Source organism: Leishmania major, chromosome 6, assembly GCF_000002725.2.
Source record: "Leishmania major strain Friedlin complete genome, chromosome 6".
NCBI classification, from domain to species: domain Eukaryota; phylum Euglenozoa; class Kinetoplastea; order Trypanosomatida; family Trypanosomatidae; genus Leishmania; species Leishmania major.
The window spans coordinates 379,604-396,869 of record NC_007247.2 but is presented as its reverse complement, the minus strand read 5'-3'; the positions used below and the strand labels follow the sequence as shown (position 1 = coordinate 396,869).

The window sequence follows — 17,266 nt, the reverse complement described above, 5'->3', positions numbered from 1 at the left end:
AGAACGCATCCGCTGGAGCGACGAAGGGAGGGAGAGGGGGGCGGGGGACAAGCAGGAGACCGCTTCACCGCGAAAGCCCCGCAAGCAGAATGGCTCACAGTCGCACAACCGACACGGGCGCCGTCGCGGAGTGTGGGGATTACGAACAGAAACGAAGCGACAGCGAAAATATGCATGTTTAAGATGCAACGCAGCAGAGCTCAACGCACATCCACGCGCACCGCCGCACAGCGGAACGGAAAGGAGGGAGAGCGCTCAGCGAGAGGGACAGCAGGGAAGCCGCGTGACAAACATGGAGGTGGACAAGAGCAAACCATGAAGGAAGACTTGTTCTTTCCGTCTGCATATGACGGAGTACGCGAACCATGGTCTCGTGTGTGTGTGTGTGTGTGTGTGTGTGTGTGTGGCTCTATCTACGCACCCCCTCGCCTAGTGCGTGTGTCGCTGCCGTCTCCTCTCCTGCTGCATGCACACACGCAACGCATGCACGCGCATCGGCCCCGTTTTCACGCGCGGTGCAGTCAATGCGTCTCCCCTTCGTCCGCTCCCGTGTCAGATGAGGCTCGCAGCATACACAGTGGCTGCTGAACGCCGGCGGGGACAGAATACCACACGAGGGGCAACGGGCGAGAGGGAAGGCTGGGGGATATATGCGTCATCCACCCAGCGGGCGATCGACAGAGGAGAGAGAAAGAAAGAGGGAGATGGCGCGACAATGGCATACGTATGCATGAGCGAGCACACATCGTCGGAAGCGCAGCATCACCGTCGCTCGCCGTCCACTGCGCCCACATGTCGCACAGCGCAAGAGCGGCCGTGCGCGCAAGCAACGATTTGGTCGATGCTGTAGTAAGCGAGGAGGGCAGCCATCCTTTTGCCCCGTCCGCCATCCACCCACACGCCCACCTACCCCCTCGACGTGCCCACGCAGCGACCCACCACGAGCACGTCAACATAAAATGCAGCTGCATGGACACACACAAACATACACACACACACACAGCTCATCGGCCCCCGCTACATAGCGGCTAGGTCAAGGACACCGAGCCTACTCATCACCGCCCGCAGCGCATCGAACGCGGCAGAAGGAGTGGGTGGGTACACATGGCGATTCGTTCACGCGATTCGCAGTGAGCTTCTCCGAACGTGGCCATGTCGGCAGGTCTCTTCCGCACAGCGCCAGCTCCGACCAGCTGTCCGCCATCGGTAAAGAGCCCGCCCAGCCATGCCCGACGGCCGGCCGTAGGCTACCTGGCGTCCCTAGACAGAGTGTGGGGTGGCGAACCCTGTGACGCCACCCTAGGTGAGGTGTCGAGTGGAATACAGAGGAGAAGGAACGAGGCACGAGAGCGAGCACGCGAGACACGCTTATGCGCGACGCCCTTCCACTCTTCGAGAGCTCACGCTGAGAGCTCACGCGGAAAAGGCAGAGCCTGGACGCCTTGCATGAAGCCTTGTGGCTCAGCCGGCAGCGCGCAGGCGACCACACCGATCGAGGGCCACGCGTCCATTAGCTGGTGGATCTTGTCGAGCCGCTGGCGACACGTCATGCCAGCCGGATTCACCTCCACCGGCTCTGGCACCTGCATGACGGACGCCGCACTCGGTGCGTTGCGCGTCGTTGGTGCGTACGGGACGTTGAGGTTGGCGAGCGCTGTCCATGGGTCCTCGGCCGAGGAGGGCGCTGCCGACGAAGCAGCTCCACTGCCGTCGGCGGGGCGGTCCGGCACCGTTGGTAGACTCGCCGAGGGCACGTTGTAGTTCGCCAGCGTCGCCAGCTCATCATCCGGCAGCTGCGGAAGACTGTTCACCCACTGCTGCGGCTGCTGGTGCGCCGGCGCCCCCGCGTCACTTGCCGACACATGGGCGGGCGTGCACGAGTGATGGGAGAAGCCGCCCGCAGCGCCGCCGCTACCGCCGCGGTTTGGCGGGGATTTGCATACCGAGTTGTAATCACCACCATCGAAGGCGGACGGCGACAGCGCTGGGCCGGGGCCGTTCACCACGCCGCCGGAGCGGCCGATGTCCTCGATGGCGCACCATTTTTGGAAGATCACGTCAACGTGCGCATCGCGGATGCCGCTGTAGCGGATCTCCAGCTGCACCGTCGACACATCCGCGACGCCGACCACCTTGCGCCACCCACACTGGCACGGCAACTTCATCTCTACGCGCGACGGCTCAAAGCCGCTGCCTCGCTGAGGCAGGACCACGAGCGCCACGTCCACCTCCGGCGCCGCCAGCGTGTAGTCGTCACGGTTTTTGAGCGTCAGGACGTACGTGCCGGCCGTGAGCGCGAACTCCTTCGCTATGACTTTCTCCTTCCGCGACAACGGGTACGTGATGCCGTCCTGCAGGTAGATGGTGTCCTCCGGGACGTAGCCCTCCTTCGTGATGAGGTCGATCTGCTCGATGGGCACAAGAATGCCGTCAGTCTTGCGAATGATGTTGCTGCACCGCGTCATGTACGCCGTGATCTTAGCAGCGCAGAACTCTGACAGGTTCTTGGCGTATTGCGCGTTTACGGGGTTCGTGTCCGCGAGGGCTGTGTGGCGCACGTAGTTCAAGATCTGGATGCCACGCACGTATTGGTGGTACACCGTGTCGTAGCTCTGCAGCAGCCGCCCAAGCTCGCTGCAGTAGCGGTTGTGGCTGCTGATGCGAAGTTTTGTCCGATCCACGTCGTACTCGTGCTGCTCGCACTGGCGCAGCAGGTCAAGGCCCTCCGCCAACAGCAGTTTTTGAGTCATGGCTGGTAGCGGTCAGAGGTGATCCGAGCAGGGAAGGAGATCGGCTGCGAGCGGGAGTGGGCAACGCCGCCGGTTGCGTGGCAGAGCAAGCGAAGGCACGAAGAAGCAAACAAGAAAATGGGGGAGGACGGGAGGCGGAGGCAATTTCGTTGCGCGAGAACTGCCGCGCAAGGCGAGTGGCGGGAGCGCGGCGCGCACAGATGTGTGTGTGTGTGTGTGTGTGTGTGTGTGTGTGTGGTGTCGTTTCAGATCCGATATGTGTGATAGAGAGGGAGACGGAGAGAGGGCACGGCAAAGGTGGGAGCGAGTCAATGTCGAATGCGTGCATCCACCCAGAAGGCGTTCAACAACGGACTGCATGTCTGTATATCGCTCTGTGTGTGTGTGTGTGTGTGTGCTTGTCTTCACGACAATGCCGGAGCGGAGGAAAAGTCGATGGAAGCCCACCCCTCTTCAGGAGAGGGTGAGGCCGTGCCTAGGCACAGCATCGTCTCGCGCCACGCCGTTGTCTTGCCAACGGGCTTGTGCGTGCGTTCCTTGGTTTCGTTTTTTGCGCATCACACTTGCGGCTGCTTCGCCGCGACCGCTGTTCCAAAGCATGCCACCTCCTCCCCCCTTGCATCCGCCATCTTCACGAGGTCCGCCAAACAGCTCGAATCCAATCAGCGGACGCACATGCGTGCGCACACGTGTGCGCTTCATCAGAGCAGCTTCAGCTGCCCAGTCACCTCGTCCACCAAACTCTTCGGCCCCGGTCCCACGGCGACGACGGTCTTGCTACCCGGCGCCACCTGCGTGCGGCCGGCGTCGCGGATGACGTAGTGAGGCAGGTTCACCTGCCGCGCGTGCTTCGCCAGCGCCATCATGGCAGCCTCATCAGGACACTGCAGAGCTACCTTCGAGCAGCCGCTGGCCCTCCACGCGTCATACCACTGTACCCACAACGCGGACACGGGGTTTAGGCCAGACCGCGGGCTCTTCGTCGTGGTTGACTTGAAGGCCAGAATTTCCTCGACGATGGCCACCGCGGCATGCGCGCACTGCGCGGCGATCTTGCCGTTGCTCATCTTGAGATCCTTCCGGACGACAAGCACCATCTTCACCGGCTCACCGGTCGCAGCGAGGCTGCACAACTGCCGGCACTTCGCCAACGGCCGGCGGAACAGCGACGCCACGAAGCCCTTCATGACCGCAAGCGTCGCAACAAGGGTGAGGGCAAAGCCTACCGAAAACCCTGCCCAGAACGGCTTCCGCACCACTTCCGCCGAGGTCGCGGCCTCGTGCTCGCCAGCGCCGCCGAGGGCCGCGTGGAGGATGGCGAAAAAGGTGGGCGAAGAGAGGCGCGCCACCGCGGCCTCGTAGTCCATGAAGAGGTGGTGCCTGGGAGAGAGAAGAGGGACGAGGTGAGGCGAGGCGACGCCGCAGCTGGGGAGAACGTATGACAACGAAAACAGTACGAGGAGGCGGTGCGCGCAGCGGCACTCCGGCAACAGTCCGCACCCAACGTACCCACTCTCTCCTCTGAGCAAGCGCTGTGTAGGGTGCCACGGAGCAGAATTGCGTGAGCGCGACTGCGTGCGCCTCGGCCTGCACAGCGTATCCACGTGAAGGAGAAGGCGGGGTAGGAGAGAGAGGGGGAAGGAGAGTGTAAGACAAACCGTGAGACCGGGGCGTGGCGTGTTCGGTGATAGCCCTCATGTCGAGATCCTCCATGCGAGTCGTAACCGGAGGCGGCACCATGCGCTCAGACGCGCCCGTGCGCATAGGAAAAGGCATGCAGCAGGCACACACACACACACACACCTTCGCCCCGCCCCTCCTCTGCTCGCAGTGCGTCCTTGCCCCTCGACGTCTTCCGTTTCAACGCGGTCACACGCGTGTCCATCCCGTCCGCCCTCAGATATTGCGCACTGCGGGGGACGACGAAGACGAAGCTGATCCTCGCCAAGCCCTGGCGCGCCGCCTGCGTCGCCATCCTTATGTTTTGAATGTGCTGTGTTATCCCTCGCTGCGCATGCGTGCGGGCGGCGTGCGCATCTCCATGTACGCGTGAGCGTGCGTGTGAGTGTGCGTGTGTGGGCGCGTTCAGCAGAGAGGGAGGGGGGAACGAAACAAAGAGTACCCTCCTACGCGCCGCCCGGGTAGCCTCAGGTACGAGGGGCCGGCAGAGTGTAGCACCATGGAGGCCGCCGCAGCCCAGCACAATCTACCCCCCCCAGCGCCGCCCACCCGTCTACCGCAAAGCCGACATCACTCGCACGTCGCTTCTCAGTCAAAGGCTACCACCACGACGGAGGTGTTGTCGCTGCCCGAGAGGTTGTCCACGACGTGCTCCGTCAACCGCCGCGCTGCCGCCTGCACAGCGAAGAAGCATGGCGCGCTGCCGGTCGTGCTCGACAACGAATCCGCCGCTTCGTCGTCGTGTTGGTCACACACGGCAGCTCCGTTGCCGCCTGGCGTGCAGAGCGCGGCAGCGGGGGAGGAGCGAGCACTCGCACACCCTTGCTCGTCGCACGGTGACGGTTGCCGCAGCGGAGTCCGCTCGAGCGCCTCGCGGAGGAGCAACAGTGATACCTCAGTTGTGTTGGATGCCCCTGCATCCGCCCCACCAGCCTCTGGCAACCCCCTCCCCTCCATCCCCGCACCATCCGACGCTTCCACTGCAGCGCCGCCGCTGCGCGTCAACCGCGTCGCACCTCCCTTGGACTGCTGCTGTGCCGCTGCCAACTCACGGCGCACAAAGGCGAGCACGTCCTCGGACGTCATACGGTCCCAGACGCCGTCGGATGCCATGATCAGCACCTCGCCACGGCGCACCTCCCACTCATACACGTCGGCGATGTTGCTCACGGCGTTGTGTGTCAGCGTGACAGCCGATGCCGACGCCAGCGGAGACCACGAGGAAAACGGCGATGGCGGCGAGATGGGCGACGAGGGGCCTGGGGACGGCACCTGCTGCCAGCGCTGTTCCTGTACCGCGGGTGCATAGGCTCCACTTTCGGGAGCGCCGGATGGAGGCGGCCCTTGTGATGGGGGTGCAGGCACCGGCTTCACCTCGTCATCAGTGCAGCGCGCATTGCTACCACACAGAAAAACTGTCGTTGAAGCACCGCCACCTTCCATGTTGTCACCCGTCGGACTCCGAAGTGTACTTGAGCACGACTGCCAGCGCAGTCCCCGCACCGCGAAGCAGCCTTCGGAGGCATCGCTGTGACGCGGCGTACTCGCGGGCGGCACCGATTCTGCAACTACCTTGACGGGCGCTGACGACGATGTGGCGGTGGCGGTCGCGGAGTTGCTCCTCCCCATCGCTGTCAGTGTTGCCGTGGTGGCGGCGTTGGTCGCTACAGCAGAGGCCGCAAGCGACGTCAATGACACACTTGCGGAGACAGCGGTCGCTGATGCTGGGGCGGTGGAGGACCACCACTGCGCCGGTGAAACCTTGTACCGGTAGTCCCCGAGACCCCGCGTCACGTCGAGGCTGCCGTCGACGCGTCCAAGCTCGACGACGCCACCGGCGGCCTGGATCCGGGTTGCCTCGGACGGGTAGGCAGAGATGCGGTGGTCAGTGGTGCTGAGCAGAAGCTCGCCCGTCTGCAGATTGCCGATGATGGCACGGCTATCACCCAGATTCGCGATGCAGAGCCGATACGTGTCCTCTGCGTGCGCGGCCGGCGTCGGTGGGGTGGACGCCTCGCCAGGCACCCCTTGCGGCCCTAGTTCATCCAGCGTTGCCGGTGTGCGAGTGGCGGCAGAGCCGCCACCGTTTGACGGCGCGTCACCGGCACCTGTTGCCAACGACAGGGTGCCGCTTGTGCAGCTGCCCACCACCGCTCTCGCACCGCCGTGGTGCGGCGCAGACGTTGTCGGTAGCTTGAAAAACGTTGCCACGCTCGCGGTCGACCCTGCGTCACGATGCTGGGAGGAGAGGCCGTGTGTAGCGTGGTGGAGGAGGTCGTACAACGTCAGGTCCAGGTGCAAAAGTGCCTGCACAAGGGCAGCGCTCACAACCCGCTGAAATTCGACCGCTTCCATCGGCGCTGTCTCGTGATGGCCACGTAGACGCTCCGCCCGTGGCCCTTCGGGACATACGCTGCAGCTTCCAAGGTCTCCCCTCCTCCGCTGTGCGGAGCTGTCGGTACCACGAGACGCGCCTCTGCCATTTCGCTGGCCCTGCTCCAGCTGTCTCTGGTAAGCCTGCAGGGCGTGCTCGAAGTGCTCCGGAAAGAACTGCGAGGCCAGGGACGCCACGGTGTCGCCGCAGTGGCCATCGAAGACGCCAAAGCAGGCGAAGACAACCTCGTCTCGCACATTCGTGGCGTGGCGCGCCGTCGCCGTCACCTCCTGTGTTGACATCGAGTCCGCATCGGCCCGCTCCGTGTCTTCGCGCACGGCCCCGGCTTCTCTTCGCGCACTCGCTTCGCTGGCTGCTCCAGTGGAAGAAGGAGCGGCAGCAGTCGTGGCAGTGGCCGGCGCTGCAGGGGTGCTTCTCCGCACGCGCACCGGCAGGTCCGCGACCATCATGACGCTGTCCTCTTGTCTCCTTCGGCAGCCGCGCAGCGAGCTAAACGCCCACCGAAACTGCGTAGCGGGTGACGCCGAAGGCACCGACGCGGGCAACAGTGCCGGCACGCCTTCGGCAGCAGTGGCGCTGACGTCGAGAGACGCGTCAAGTGCTGCCGAGATGTCCGCTTGAGCAGCACCCTCCTCCAGCGCTGTCACCACATCGTTGTCCTCAACCAGAGCCTCATTCGTGGCCGCGGCAGCTGCCAGCACGGTATTTCGTTCACAAGTGCACAGCACCGGCGAGGGGCACTGCAGCGGCGAGGTATACTGGGCGGAGGATGTTGCTCTGGTGGCCGCAGTGCTGGTGACCGCCGCTGGGGGCGCTGAGTCGCCGCTGCAGAGAGAGGCTGTTGAGGGGGGACACTGGCCTGCCGGCAGCGCTACCAACGGCGGAGGTGGCCCCGGTAGCAGTGCCGATGGCACGTAGACGCCGAAGCTGCCCGAGTCGTTGCTACCCGCTCCACCAATCTCGCTGTCGACGCGAAGTGTGAATGGAGCAGCTTGCTGGCTTCCCCCGACAACGACCCCGGTGCACGCGGAGACGGCGCTGCTCACGCCGGTCGACGAGGAAGGGTGCGCGTCTCGAATGCGCTGCAGACCACGGAGCTTCGACTCCACCCCAAAGTGCCCGAGGCCGTCTCCGTCCGCGGGGGACGTGTGCGGCGCGGCAGAGCCGTGGGGCCTCCTGCCCCCGCGGCACGTAGGCGTCGTCCCGCCTTTGCTGCCCACGCCGCCGACGTCTGCCACTGCGGTCGGTGATGAGCAGAGCGACAGGGCCCACGAAGACGTTGCCGACGCCCTTGTTGCTCGCGCCAACGGGCTGCCACGTTCCAGACTAGTCGATGTCAGCGTCATCCTTTGCGCGCTGGCCGGCGTCGCGTTCCATAGGCGCACATCCTCTCCTCTGGCCGACGAAGTGCGCCCTGACACGCGCTGTGAGGTGAACAACAGCGAGGGCCGTGGCGGCACCACCGTCAGAGATGGCGGCGGCGTCGAGCACGTCGACACCAAGCCCTCCACATCCGTTTGTTCGAGCGAAGCGGCCGCTAGCACGGTTATCCCGTCCCCAACGCACCGGCCGGCCGCGTCTGCAAACGAGTCGGCCTGCAGCGGCGACAACCGTCTCATCGGCGCGGTGTCGCCCAATACGCAGAGGGGCTCGAAGTGCCTTGATTCGCGATACAGCCGAGCGCGCGGCTGCAACCCGGCGCACGCAGACGGCGATGGGACCGAGTCCGTTACCGCTGAGGGCTGGAGGCGGCGCTGCGATGCCGACGCCGAGAAAACAAAGGGTTGCGCGGGCAACGGGCAGGTGTTACTGGAGTGCGATGCTGCATCCGTGGGAGAGGTGCGGAAGCCGCCGTCGTGGTGGTGCCCCGTCGTCACGGGCGTGGGAGGCCACGGTGGCACGTCGCTGCTGTCGGCGCTGTCACGCTGGCCGTGGTCCGGACGCAGCGAACGAGGCGGCTCGGCCTGCCGCGGCAGCGATGGAGGCGACGACGCGCGTGCCGCAGGCAAATAAGGTGACAGGCTCTGTGTAATGGTGTTTGCCGAGGCATGCGGGTTGTGCGCACTGCCGGGATGCTGTTGCAGCTGGCGTGCAGGCGGCGGCGTTGCGTCGAGGGAGGTGCAAATTGGCCGGGGGAGGGAAAGGCGAAGCGACAGCGTGTCCGCGTGGTCGCGACCGCTGCCGGGGCCGCTGCACGGTGGCGCACCGCATAGTAGTGAGCTGACGTGCCCCCGCCTCACCCCGGGCACTTCCTTCGACAGGCTCGCCGCGGCACTCAAGCAGGAGGAGCTAAGGGGCATCGGCCCGGCAATCCCACTTGCGTCACCCCTACCACCGGGCCGCCGCGATGGTGGTGGTGCCCCGTCGTGCAGTGGTGTCACAGACGCCGCGTGCCAGTCACCGTCGCTGACTGCGCTGCCGCAACCCGAGAACCCCGCTACATGGGCTGGGTGCAGCGGAGGCTGAGTCCACAAAGTATGCCCGCCAAGAGGGTCCAGCGCACCCGTGGTGGATGTTAGGGGAGAGGTGCCGCTCCCACTCCCAACACCGACCCTCGTGCGAGCCCGGACCCGATCACGCCATCGCTGCTGCACATTTTGCGCTGAGACCAACACCGGCGACAACACCCGCGGCGTTGTGGGGCATGGCACGAGGGAGAAGGCTGGCGCGATGCTGCTGGGGCATGGGGAGAGAACGATGCGGAACGAGTCAAGCAGCGGTGTGCCACTGGTGACAGACCGACTGCGTGCGGCTGCGGAGGTTGCCATCGCTACGTCGGTGGGCGTGGTCAGCGCCGTACCAGGCGACTCAGCGCGCAGCTGCCTGCTAACAAACACGCTGCCGCCACTACTGACAGACGCACAGAGGGGAAGCAACGGTGTAGACTCCGCCGACGCAGCGGGGGCACCGCAGTCCTCGACGCCGCGGTCTCCGCTTCGCATGCCCCCTGGCGACAGTTGCGGTGCGACGAGGCCGTGGAGCACTAGAGATGGCGCGTCCTTGTCGTCGCTGTCTGTCTCCTGCAGCGCCCTTCCCGACGCCGCTGGCATCGTCGCGATGCTGGCTTTGCTCTCGCTACCCGCCACAGCCGGCTGCCACACCTCGGAGCGTCTGGTGCGCGGCGCCGCATCATCACCGATCAGTCCGCGTGGCAGCGAGAGTACGCGGAATAACGGTGTTTGTGTGTACTCATCAGCGTCGAGGTTGTCGACGGTGGCACGTTCGGCCACGCCGCCCCTCGCGGGATCCCCGACCTTGGGGCTATCAAACACCGACAGCGCGCCGCCGAGCGGCGCATCCAGGGACTGCGAGCACGCTGCTGGCTCCTTCATCTGTGCAGAGGTGATTATGCCAGGCGAAGGTGGTGCGACCACACCAGTGGAGACAGCGTCGAGGTCTTTACGTGTCGAGGACACGCGGGTAAGGAGCTCCAGGAGATTGCCGCCTTCAGATTTCTGAGCGGAACCGCGACTCTCTTCAGGGCTCATTCGCCAAGACGGCGTCTCGGATGCGCCGCCGTCTTGGCGCTGAGGGGCGGTGCTGTGAGACAGAGATCGGGGGACGCAAGGCTCCCGGCAGCGCTTGTCGCTGCGATGGCGTCCGGCAGGGGCAGCGGTCGGTGATGCCGCACGAAGACCACAGCGCTCGTGGGCCGTCACCACCGCCCCCGCAAGTTCGTCTGATAGCGGTGCCCCTGCAATACCTGCCGACGCGTCACTGTTGCTCGACGGTGAGCTCAGTGCCGCTAACGGCACTGCTTCCCTCATCACCGAACGCGAGCATACACTCGTACGCAAGCAAAGAAAACGAAGCGGAGAAGAGCAGGGGAGGAGCGGGTCTGCGTGCGGTGCTCGGCAACACACGCGTCCACGTCTTCGCTTCGCCCTTCCTTTAGTTTGCTTGCTCTGTCACTGTCACTGCCACTGCCACCGGTGCCACCGCGCCTTGCAGGGCGCACTGAGGAGCCCCCTTCGCCGTCCGCGGCGCTGTGTCAGTGCGACGCGCCACTAAACAGAGAAGACGGGCAGACAGAGCGGAAGACGGCAGCGGCTGCAGGCGAGCGGCGGGAGGCTTGTGTGTGTGTGTGTGTGTGTGTGTGTGTGTGTAGGTCCAAGAGAGCCGCGCAGCCGTGGTGAGGCTCTCTGCCGAATAGCGCGCGGCGTTGAGGCAAGCGTATGCATAGAACGTGTATAGATCAGCTCTTGGATGTGACAGAGCGCCCACGCTCAGGCCCTGTGCGTGTGAGGGGGAGGAAGGGAGGGAGGAGGAAGGTCGTTATGGTGTCTGTCTTTAGTGATGGCGCGCTGAGAGGAGCTGGCGAAAGAGTGGATGTGAAGGCCCCAGAGAGTAGGGGAGGGGCGGCCGAGGACGAGCCAGCTCCGTTCGGCTCGTATCCTTCTATGCTGTCCACGTCTGCTGGTGTTGGTGGTGGAGGGGTCTATATCACTGCGAGCACACAGGAGCAGGAACACGCGCCGGTCGCCGCAGTCTCTCGGGGTGCGTCGCCCGTCTATGAGGAGCCCAATCAGCGTGAGCGATGGGGGAAAGAACAGAAAGATAAGAAGCGGCACGAGTGTCACGCCTCCTTCTGCGGAGGTGTACTTCGTGCGCACAACACACAGACAAGAGAGAGTAGGGGGTGGTATGGGAGGAGGGGGGGGGGAGTGGGAGAGAGGAGGAGGAAGAGGGGGTGTGTTGCTGCGACTGCTGGGTCTGCACGCAGCCGCGTCTGCAATGATGTGGGCACGGATGCACGTACAGACGACGCAGACTTGGAGAGCGCCGATCATGACAGCGGCAACGCGAAGTGATGATGGTGAGCGCGGTGGTCATTTCCTTGCCAGGCATATCACGCGTGCATCCCCGAGACAGGTCTGTTGTGGAGAGAGAAAGTATGTGATCGAGACGATGTGCCTCATGCATCACAGCTCCACCTCCGCCGTGGCCACCAAGAAAGGAATGAGCAGCATGGCACACATCTGCCGCAGCGCCAGCTCCGAAGCGGCGGTCATCTGCACACGGCCAGTGCGGTGGATAAGGCACGTGACATGCTCCATCGCCGCAGACGCCGCCTCATCTCTGTTTGCCGCCGATGCCTGGGCTGCTGCAACTCCGCGCATGCGTTTTTCGGGTGCTGCCTTGGCCGCGGTCCTGTCGTCCTTGCTGCTGCTGCTGTCGTAGCGCAGCACGGAGTGGCCTACGCTGGGTTCGAGCAACGCAGACATGCTGCCACAACCACTGTCCGGCGCGAGAGCCGTGCTGCCACAAGGGTTTGCCACGTTCCTGTCGCCCAAAGCCATGCTCACCGGCAGCGCGGGGTCGGCGGATGACATCCTGTCCGTTGGCATCCGCACACTCTCCAGTTCAAACGGCGCCGCAGACTCGGCAATGAAGGTCGACTCCATGAAGAAGTTTGCCGCGCTCGCCTCCGTCACCCAAGTGTTGCCACTGATGTTGGTCCTGGTCGGAGCAGCAGGCACCGATGGCGTGCCGGAGTCAGGCAGCGGTTGTGCCACTGCCATCGGATGCCCCACCAACGCTCGAGCGAGTGGAGGGCGTCCCATGAGCGGCGCCGCTGCTGCAGAGAGAGGCGCTGGTGGTGCTGGTGGTGTCGGCGGGGTGGCTGTTCGCCAGTCCAGCAGGATTTGAAGGCTATTCTGGGTGGCTTGTCGGCGCAGCTTGAAGGAGGCGACGTGGTGTGCCAACAACGCTCGTCGCCGCTGCAGGAAGTGCACAAAGCTCGCGGCATTCTCCGGAGATGCGTCCGCGTACCCAGCGCAGGTCCAGAAGCCCGTCGTCTTGTTGGAACTGCGAGCATCTGCGTTGCCTCCTTCGGAGGCATCGCCGCTGAGCCAGGACCCCAGCAGTGGCACCCCACTACAATCTCCTGGAAAGGGTTCCTCCGAATTCGCGGCAGCAGCCGACGGGGCGCCTCCCCCACGGCGGGCAGCGCCACTGCCATCGCCTCCACCCACGCCGTGATCGTCGGCCTGCACACCGAGGTACCACCGCCACCACTCCATCGGCGCATCACCGCGAACGTTTACACTCGCGCGCCGCACCGATACGCGGGGGGCTCCTTCGGCGTCCCGATCCGCCTTAGCCACGCCGCCGCCGCCGCTGTTCTCACTGCCAGGGGCTGCTGAGGCTGGCGCGAAGAGCGAGGCACGCAGGCCGACGATCTCGTCCCAGCGCGGGGTCGCCACCGCTTGTAAAAAGTCGATCTTGCACCCCCTCGCAGAGAGCACTGATGGAGTTGAGACGAGCGTTGGGAGACCGTGCCCCGCCTTGTCACGTGCCATGGGCCCTATTCGAGCAGCAGCAGCCGAAGATCCAAAGGCGGCCCTGCGCCCGTGTTGACTGCTCATCGCCGTATCTGCGGCCAGTGCGGTTGACAGAGACACGCCGCTGCTAGGTAGCCTCGCCTCGGCTTTGAGCACAGCAGTGCAGAGGTGTCGCGCAGGCCCCTCTTCGCCGCCTTCGTCCTCCAGCATGTCCGAGAGAGAGTCTTCCAGCACTGCCCGCATCAAGAGCAGTTCCTCCCGGGCTGCTCTGCGCACTGCCAACGGTTTGCAGGCCTCGTGCAGCGCGTCACGGACGCGCCGGGCGAGCAGCTCCGTTGCAGCCACGCTGCCGTGCGTCGCCATGCGCACCACCCCAGATGCCAGCACATACACCACCGGGCCGCGGTAGAGGGTGCTGCCGAGGACAAACGGGGGCAGCCGCAGCACGCAGTGACTCGCAGCACCCGTCGATCCGCAGTGAAGCTCCACGTTCCAAGCATGCGCCGCCAGCTGCACAAGGTCCGGTAGGTGCAGCGACGTACCATACCGCACAGCGCCACCCCCGCGGTCCCCAACGTCGTGCTGAGGTGCCGCGACGGTGCTGTTGTTGCGGTCGCCGCGGGCAGCAGCACGACCGAGAAGAGGTGGTGGTGACGATGGTGCGGCCAGCGACGCGGACGATGCAGCCCCGCCGTGACTCACAAACGCGTATGCGCCTGTGATGTCCAGCTTCTCCGTCGGTGACGCTGGCGCGCCGAACCGCGCGACGTGCGATCTCGAGCCGGCCTGCGTCGTCTTTGGGGTCTTTCGGGCTTCATCACAATGTGTACCGCTGGTGAACGCAACGCCACAGCTCTCCTCGGTGGCTGCGTCGTCTGGAGAGGACACCGTGGCGTCGTAGTCGTCACGGCCATCATCGTAGAGACTGGGAAGGGTGAAGGTGAAGCGGCTGATGATGGTGCCCAGTTTCACGTCCATGGCCGCCTCAAAGAGTGTGCTCTCGGCGTACAGAGAAGTGCACGTGGGCGTGTGTGCGTGCACTGGGATGTGCTGCGTGAGCAGCTCTGCTGCCGCGCCCCCGCTTCTGGGTGATCGCCCCTCACGCACACCTTTGTTTCTCTCCGCGGCCGACGTCAACACCGGTATAAAGACGTGTTTCGTGCTGAGTGGGCCGATTTCAACGAATGGGCGCTACGATATCCGCCGACCCGAGGAAGAGGCGCCGCAAGGTCGAGACGGAAGACGCCGAAGATGCAGAGCTCACACCCACCTCGAAACTGTCGTTGCTCACGTATCCCACCACCACCACCACCACCTCCTCCCCCTTTACTCCCTCCCCAGCCCCTTCGCTGCGTGCGCCCCGCGCTGCAAGCTGAACAGTGGTGCGCGTTGAACAAGAGAGGTAAGACGACGTGGTAGACCAAGGGAGACGGCAGAGATACACGGAGCAGCGCAGCGCGACTAGACACCAGCGTAGACGTACATCGATCGCGGAAGGTTTGGAAGGCGTGTGCGGGTGCCTGTGTGTGTGTGTGTGTGTGTGTGTGTGTGTGTGTGTGCGTGACAAGGCCAGTGCGCATGCGCGTACCTTCGCTCCTTCAGCAGCGTGTGAGGGAGAAGAGAGAGAGAGAGAGAGAGTGGCGGTGGAGAGGCAGAGACGGCGTGCATGGCAGCGCGAGGCCACGGAGCGAGTCCGCAGATTCGTCGCAAGGCATCCGACTTCTGGGCGGTGCGTGGGCGTGTGGGACATCGCCCCCGCTTCGTCCTGCCCGCTACCTGCCCACCAAGCGGAGACACGAGGGGCGTGGTCGGACGCCCTCTGAAGGCACGGACCATGCAGATGACGAGGGAGAAGGGAGGGGGCCGTGCCCACAGAGAGTAGAAGGCCACACGTGTCGCTGAGGGGCGGGACAGACGTCGCACCTCCACGGAGGCGAAGAAACGAGGACGCCATCGGTCAGCCCACCCGATCTCGCCGCCGTGTTGCGCCCACGGAAACGCGTGCAACCGCAAGACATTCCGTGAACGCGCAGGAGAACGGCACCAAAAACATGTCAGCCGCCGGGGCCCGGTGCGCACTCACGCGCTGGCTCAGCAGACGGAGGGGGCAAGCGTGCGGGGGATACTTCGTCGGCAGCAAGCAAGCAAGCAAGCGGGGTAGGCGAGCACCAGAACGCACACACACACACACACACACACACACACACACACACACACACACGGAACAAGCAAACGGGAGGCGAAGCAGAGAAGCGAGGAGGCGCCAGCCGCGTGGGGTGACAGCGAGCGAGGTGTTCGGAAGGAAAGAGGCGCAAGAACACGGAAAAGGGGGGAGGGAGAGGGCGCACTCACGCGATAGCACCGACAGCCACACACACACACACACACACACGCCACACACACACACACACACACACATGCACATGCACATATATATACATATATATACCTACGTATGTGTGTGTGTGTGTGTGGAGAAGGGGGAGGGGGGCTGTCATGGAAAGGGAAGGAACATCGACTCTTCTGGAGATCGAGAAGGGGAGGGGTAGCAAAGGCCCTGTACAACAAATATAAGAAAAGAAACGAAGCAAGACAACAACATCAAGCGTTCAGGCACACACACACACACACATCTCTCTTGCGGTGGGCGCCCACGTGCTACGGCGACACAACCAGCGTCTAGCAAGTGCAGGCAGCACGCGCGGAGCTCGTTACACATGCACAGACGCACGCATACATATAAGAAAGCACGCACCTCTGTCCTTGATCACGGTGCCCGTCTGCGCTACGGCGCACTGTTCAAAAGGCGGATGCCCTGCCATGTCTCGCGCCGCGCTCAGCAGCGCATGCCCGTCACGTAACGACCGATGATTGCGTGCTGGATCTGCGTCGTGCCCTCGTAGATCGAGAAGATCTTGCAGTCACGGTAGAGCTTCTCCACCGGGTAGCCTGTGTTGTAGCCGTTGCCCCCGAAGATCTGCACCGCGTTCGTCGAGCACTTCTCGGCAAGGTTGGACGCCATCATCTTGGCGCATGAAGCGTAGTACGTATTGCGGCGTCCTTGATCCGTTTCCCAGCCAGCGCGGTACGTCATGAGCCGGCACGCCTCTACGCCAGCCGCCATCTCTGCCAACATGAACGCGACGGCCTGATGCTGCGCGATCGGCTTGCCCATTGTCACGCGCTCGCGGGCGTACTTCGTCGCCTCGTCCGTGGCGCGGCGGGCCAGCCCGACAGCGCTGATGGCGACCGCAGAACGAGTAAAGTCAAACACCCTCATGGCCACCTGGAAGCCCTTGCCTACCTCGCCCACGACGTTCTCCTCCGGCACCACCACGTTCTCGAACATAATGCTGCGCGTGTCGCTGCACCGCTGGCCAAGCATCACTTCTTTCTGCCCGAGCGACACGCCAGGCGTGTCGGCGTCCACGATGAAGCCAGTGAAACCACCCTCGCTGCGCGCCAACACGAAGTACCAGTTCGCCACGCCGCCGTTCGTGATCCACATCTTGGAGCCGTTGATGACCCACTTGTCGCCCTCCTTCTTCGCAACCGTCTTCATGCCAGCCACGTCCGACCCACCCGTCGGCTCCGTCACGCAGTACGCAGCCAGCAGCGGCTCTTCGACCATGCGGCTGAGGTACTTAGCGTTCTGCACGTCCGTGCCGGCGATGAGGAGCGGCGCTTCGGCGAGGCTGTTGCCCTCGAACGCAGTCGCCATGCCCGAGCACGCGTAGGCGAGCTCCTCCTGCACCACCAAGCCGTCCATGACACTCGCACCGAGGCCGCCGTACTTTGTAGGGATGTGCATGTTAGTCAAGCCAAGCTCCCACGCCTGCTTGTACACATCGTGGGGGTATTTCATCGACCTGTCGTACTCCGCCGCGACAGGGATCATCTTCTCCTTGGCGAAGTTGCGCGCCGTCTCCTGGTACTGCAGCTGCTGTTCCGTGAGACCGAACGAAAACCCGGCCGCGGACTGGGCTGCGGGCATCGAGGCGCCGAAGAACGTGCCCAAGTCCGCCGACTTGGCATTGCGCAGCGGCGCCGTGCACCGCGTCATCATCCCTTTCAAAGTGGTGCGCATGTCGCGGATGGCCAAGGTGCGTGTGCGGCAAGTGGCAGGTAATGAGGGGGGAGGGGGGTGCGTGTGATGC

At 64.3% G+C, this 17,266-nt stretch overlaps 5 protein-coding genes across 5 annotated transcripts; all 5 read right to left on the bottom strand.

The window, feature by feature from the left end:
* Positions 1 to 1,400: 1,400 nt before the first annotated feature.
* On the bottom strand, positions 1,401 to 2,750 carry LMJF_06_0920 (conserved hypothetical protein; the record flags this gene model as incomplete). The annotated part of the gene is made up of 1 exon (XM_001680811.1): positions 1,401 to 2,750. One exon carries the CDS (start codon positions 2,748 to 2,750, stop codon positions 1,401 to 1,403), a length of 1,350 nt encoding a protein of 449 aa, XP_001680863.1.
* A 701-nt stretch (positions 2,751 to 3,451) lies between these two features.
* LMJF_06_0910 (conserved hypothetical protein) lies at positions 3,452 to 4,117 on the bottom strand (the record flags this gene model as incomplete). Its single annotated transcript, XM_001680810.1, has 1 exon — positions 3,452 to 4,117. One exon carries the CDS (start codon positions 4,115 to 4,117, stop codon positions 3,452 to 3,454), a length of 666 nt encoding a protein of 221 aa, XP_001680862.1.
* A 901-nt stretch (positions 4,118 to 5,018) lies between these two features.
* Positions 5,019 to 10,592, bottom strand: LMJF_06_0900 (conserved hypothetical protein; the record flags this gene model as incomplete). Its single annotated transcript, XM_001680809.1, has 1 exon — positions 5,019 to 10,592. The coding sequence occupies one exon, from the start codon at positions 10,590 to 10,592 to the stop codon at positions 5,019 to 5,021; it is 5,574 nt and encodes a 1,857-aa protein (XP_001680861.1).
* A 1,155-nt stretch (positions 10,593 to 11,747) lies between these two features.
* LMJF_06_0890 (conserved hypothetical protein) lies at positions 11,748 to 14,087 on the bottom strand (the record flags this gene model as incomplete). Its single annotated transcript, XM_001680808.1, has 1 exon — positions 11,748 to 14,087. One exon carries the CDS (start codon positions 14,085 to 14,087, stop codon positions 11,748 to 11,750), a length of 2,340 nt encoding a protein of 779 aa, XP_001680860.1.
* A 1,858-nt stretch (positions 14,088 to 15,945) lies between these two features.
* Positions 15,946 to 17,196, bottom strand: LMJF_06_0880 (putative acyl-coenzyme a dehydrogenase; the record flags this gene model as incomplete). Its single annotated transcript, XM_001680807.1, has 1 exon — positions 15,946 to 17,196. The coding sequence occupies one exon, from the start codon at positions 17,194 to 17,196 to the stop codon at positions 15,946 to 15,948; it is 1,251 nt and encodes a 416-aa protein (XP_001680859.1).
* Between the last annotated feature and the right edge of the window lie 70 nt (positions 17,197 to 17,266).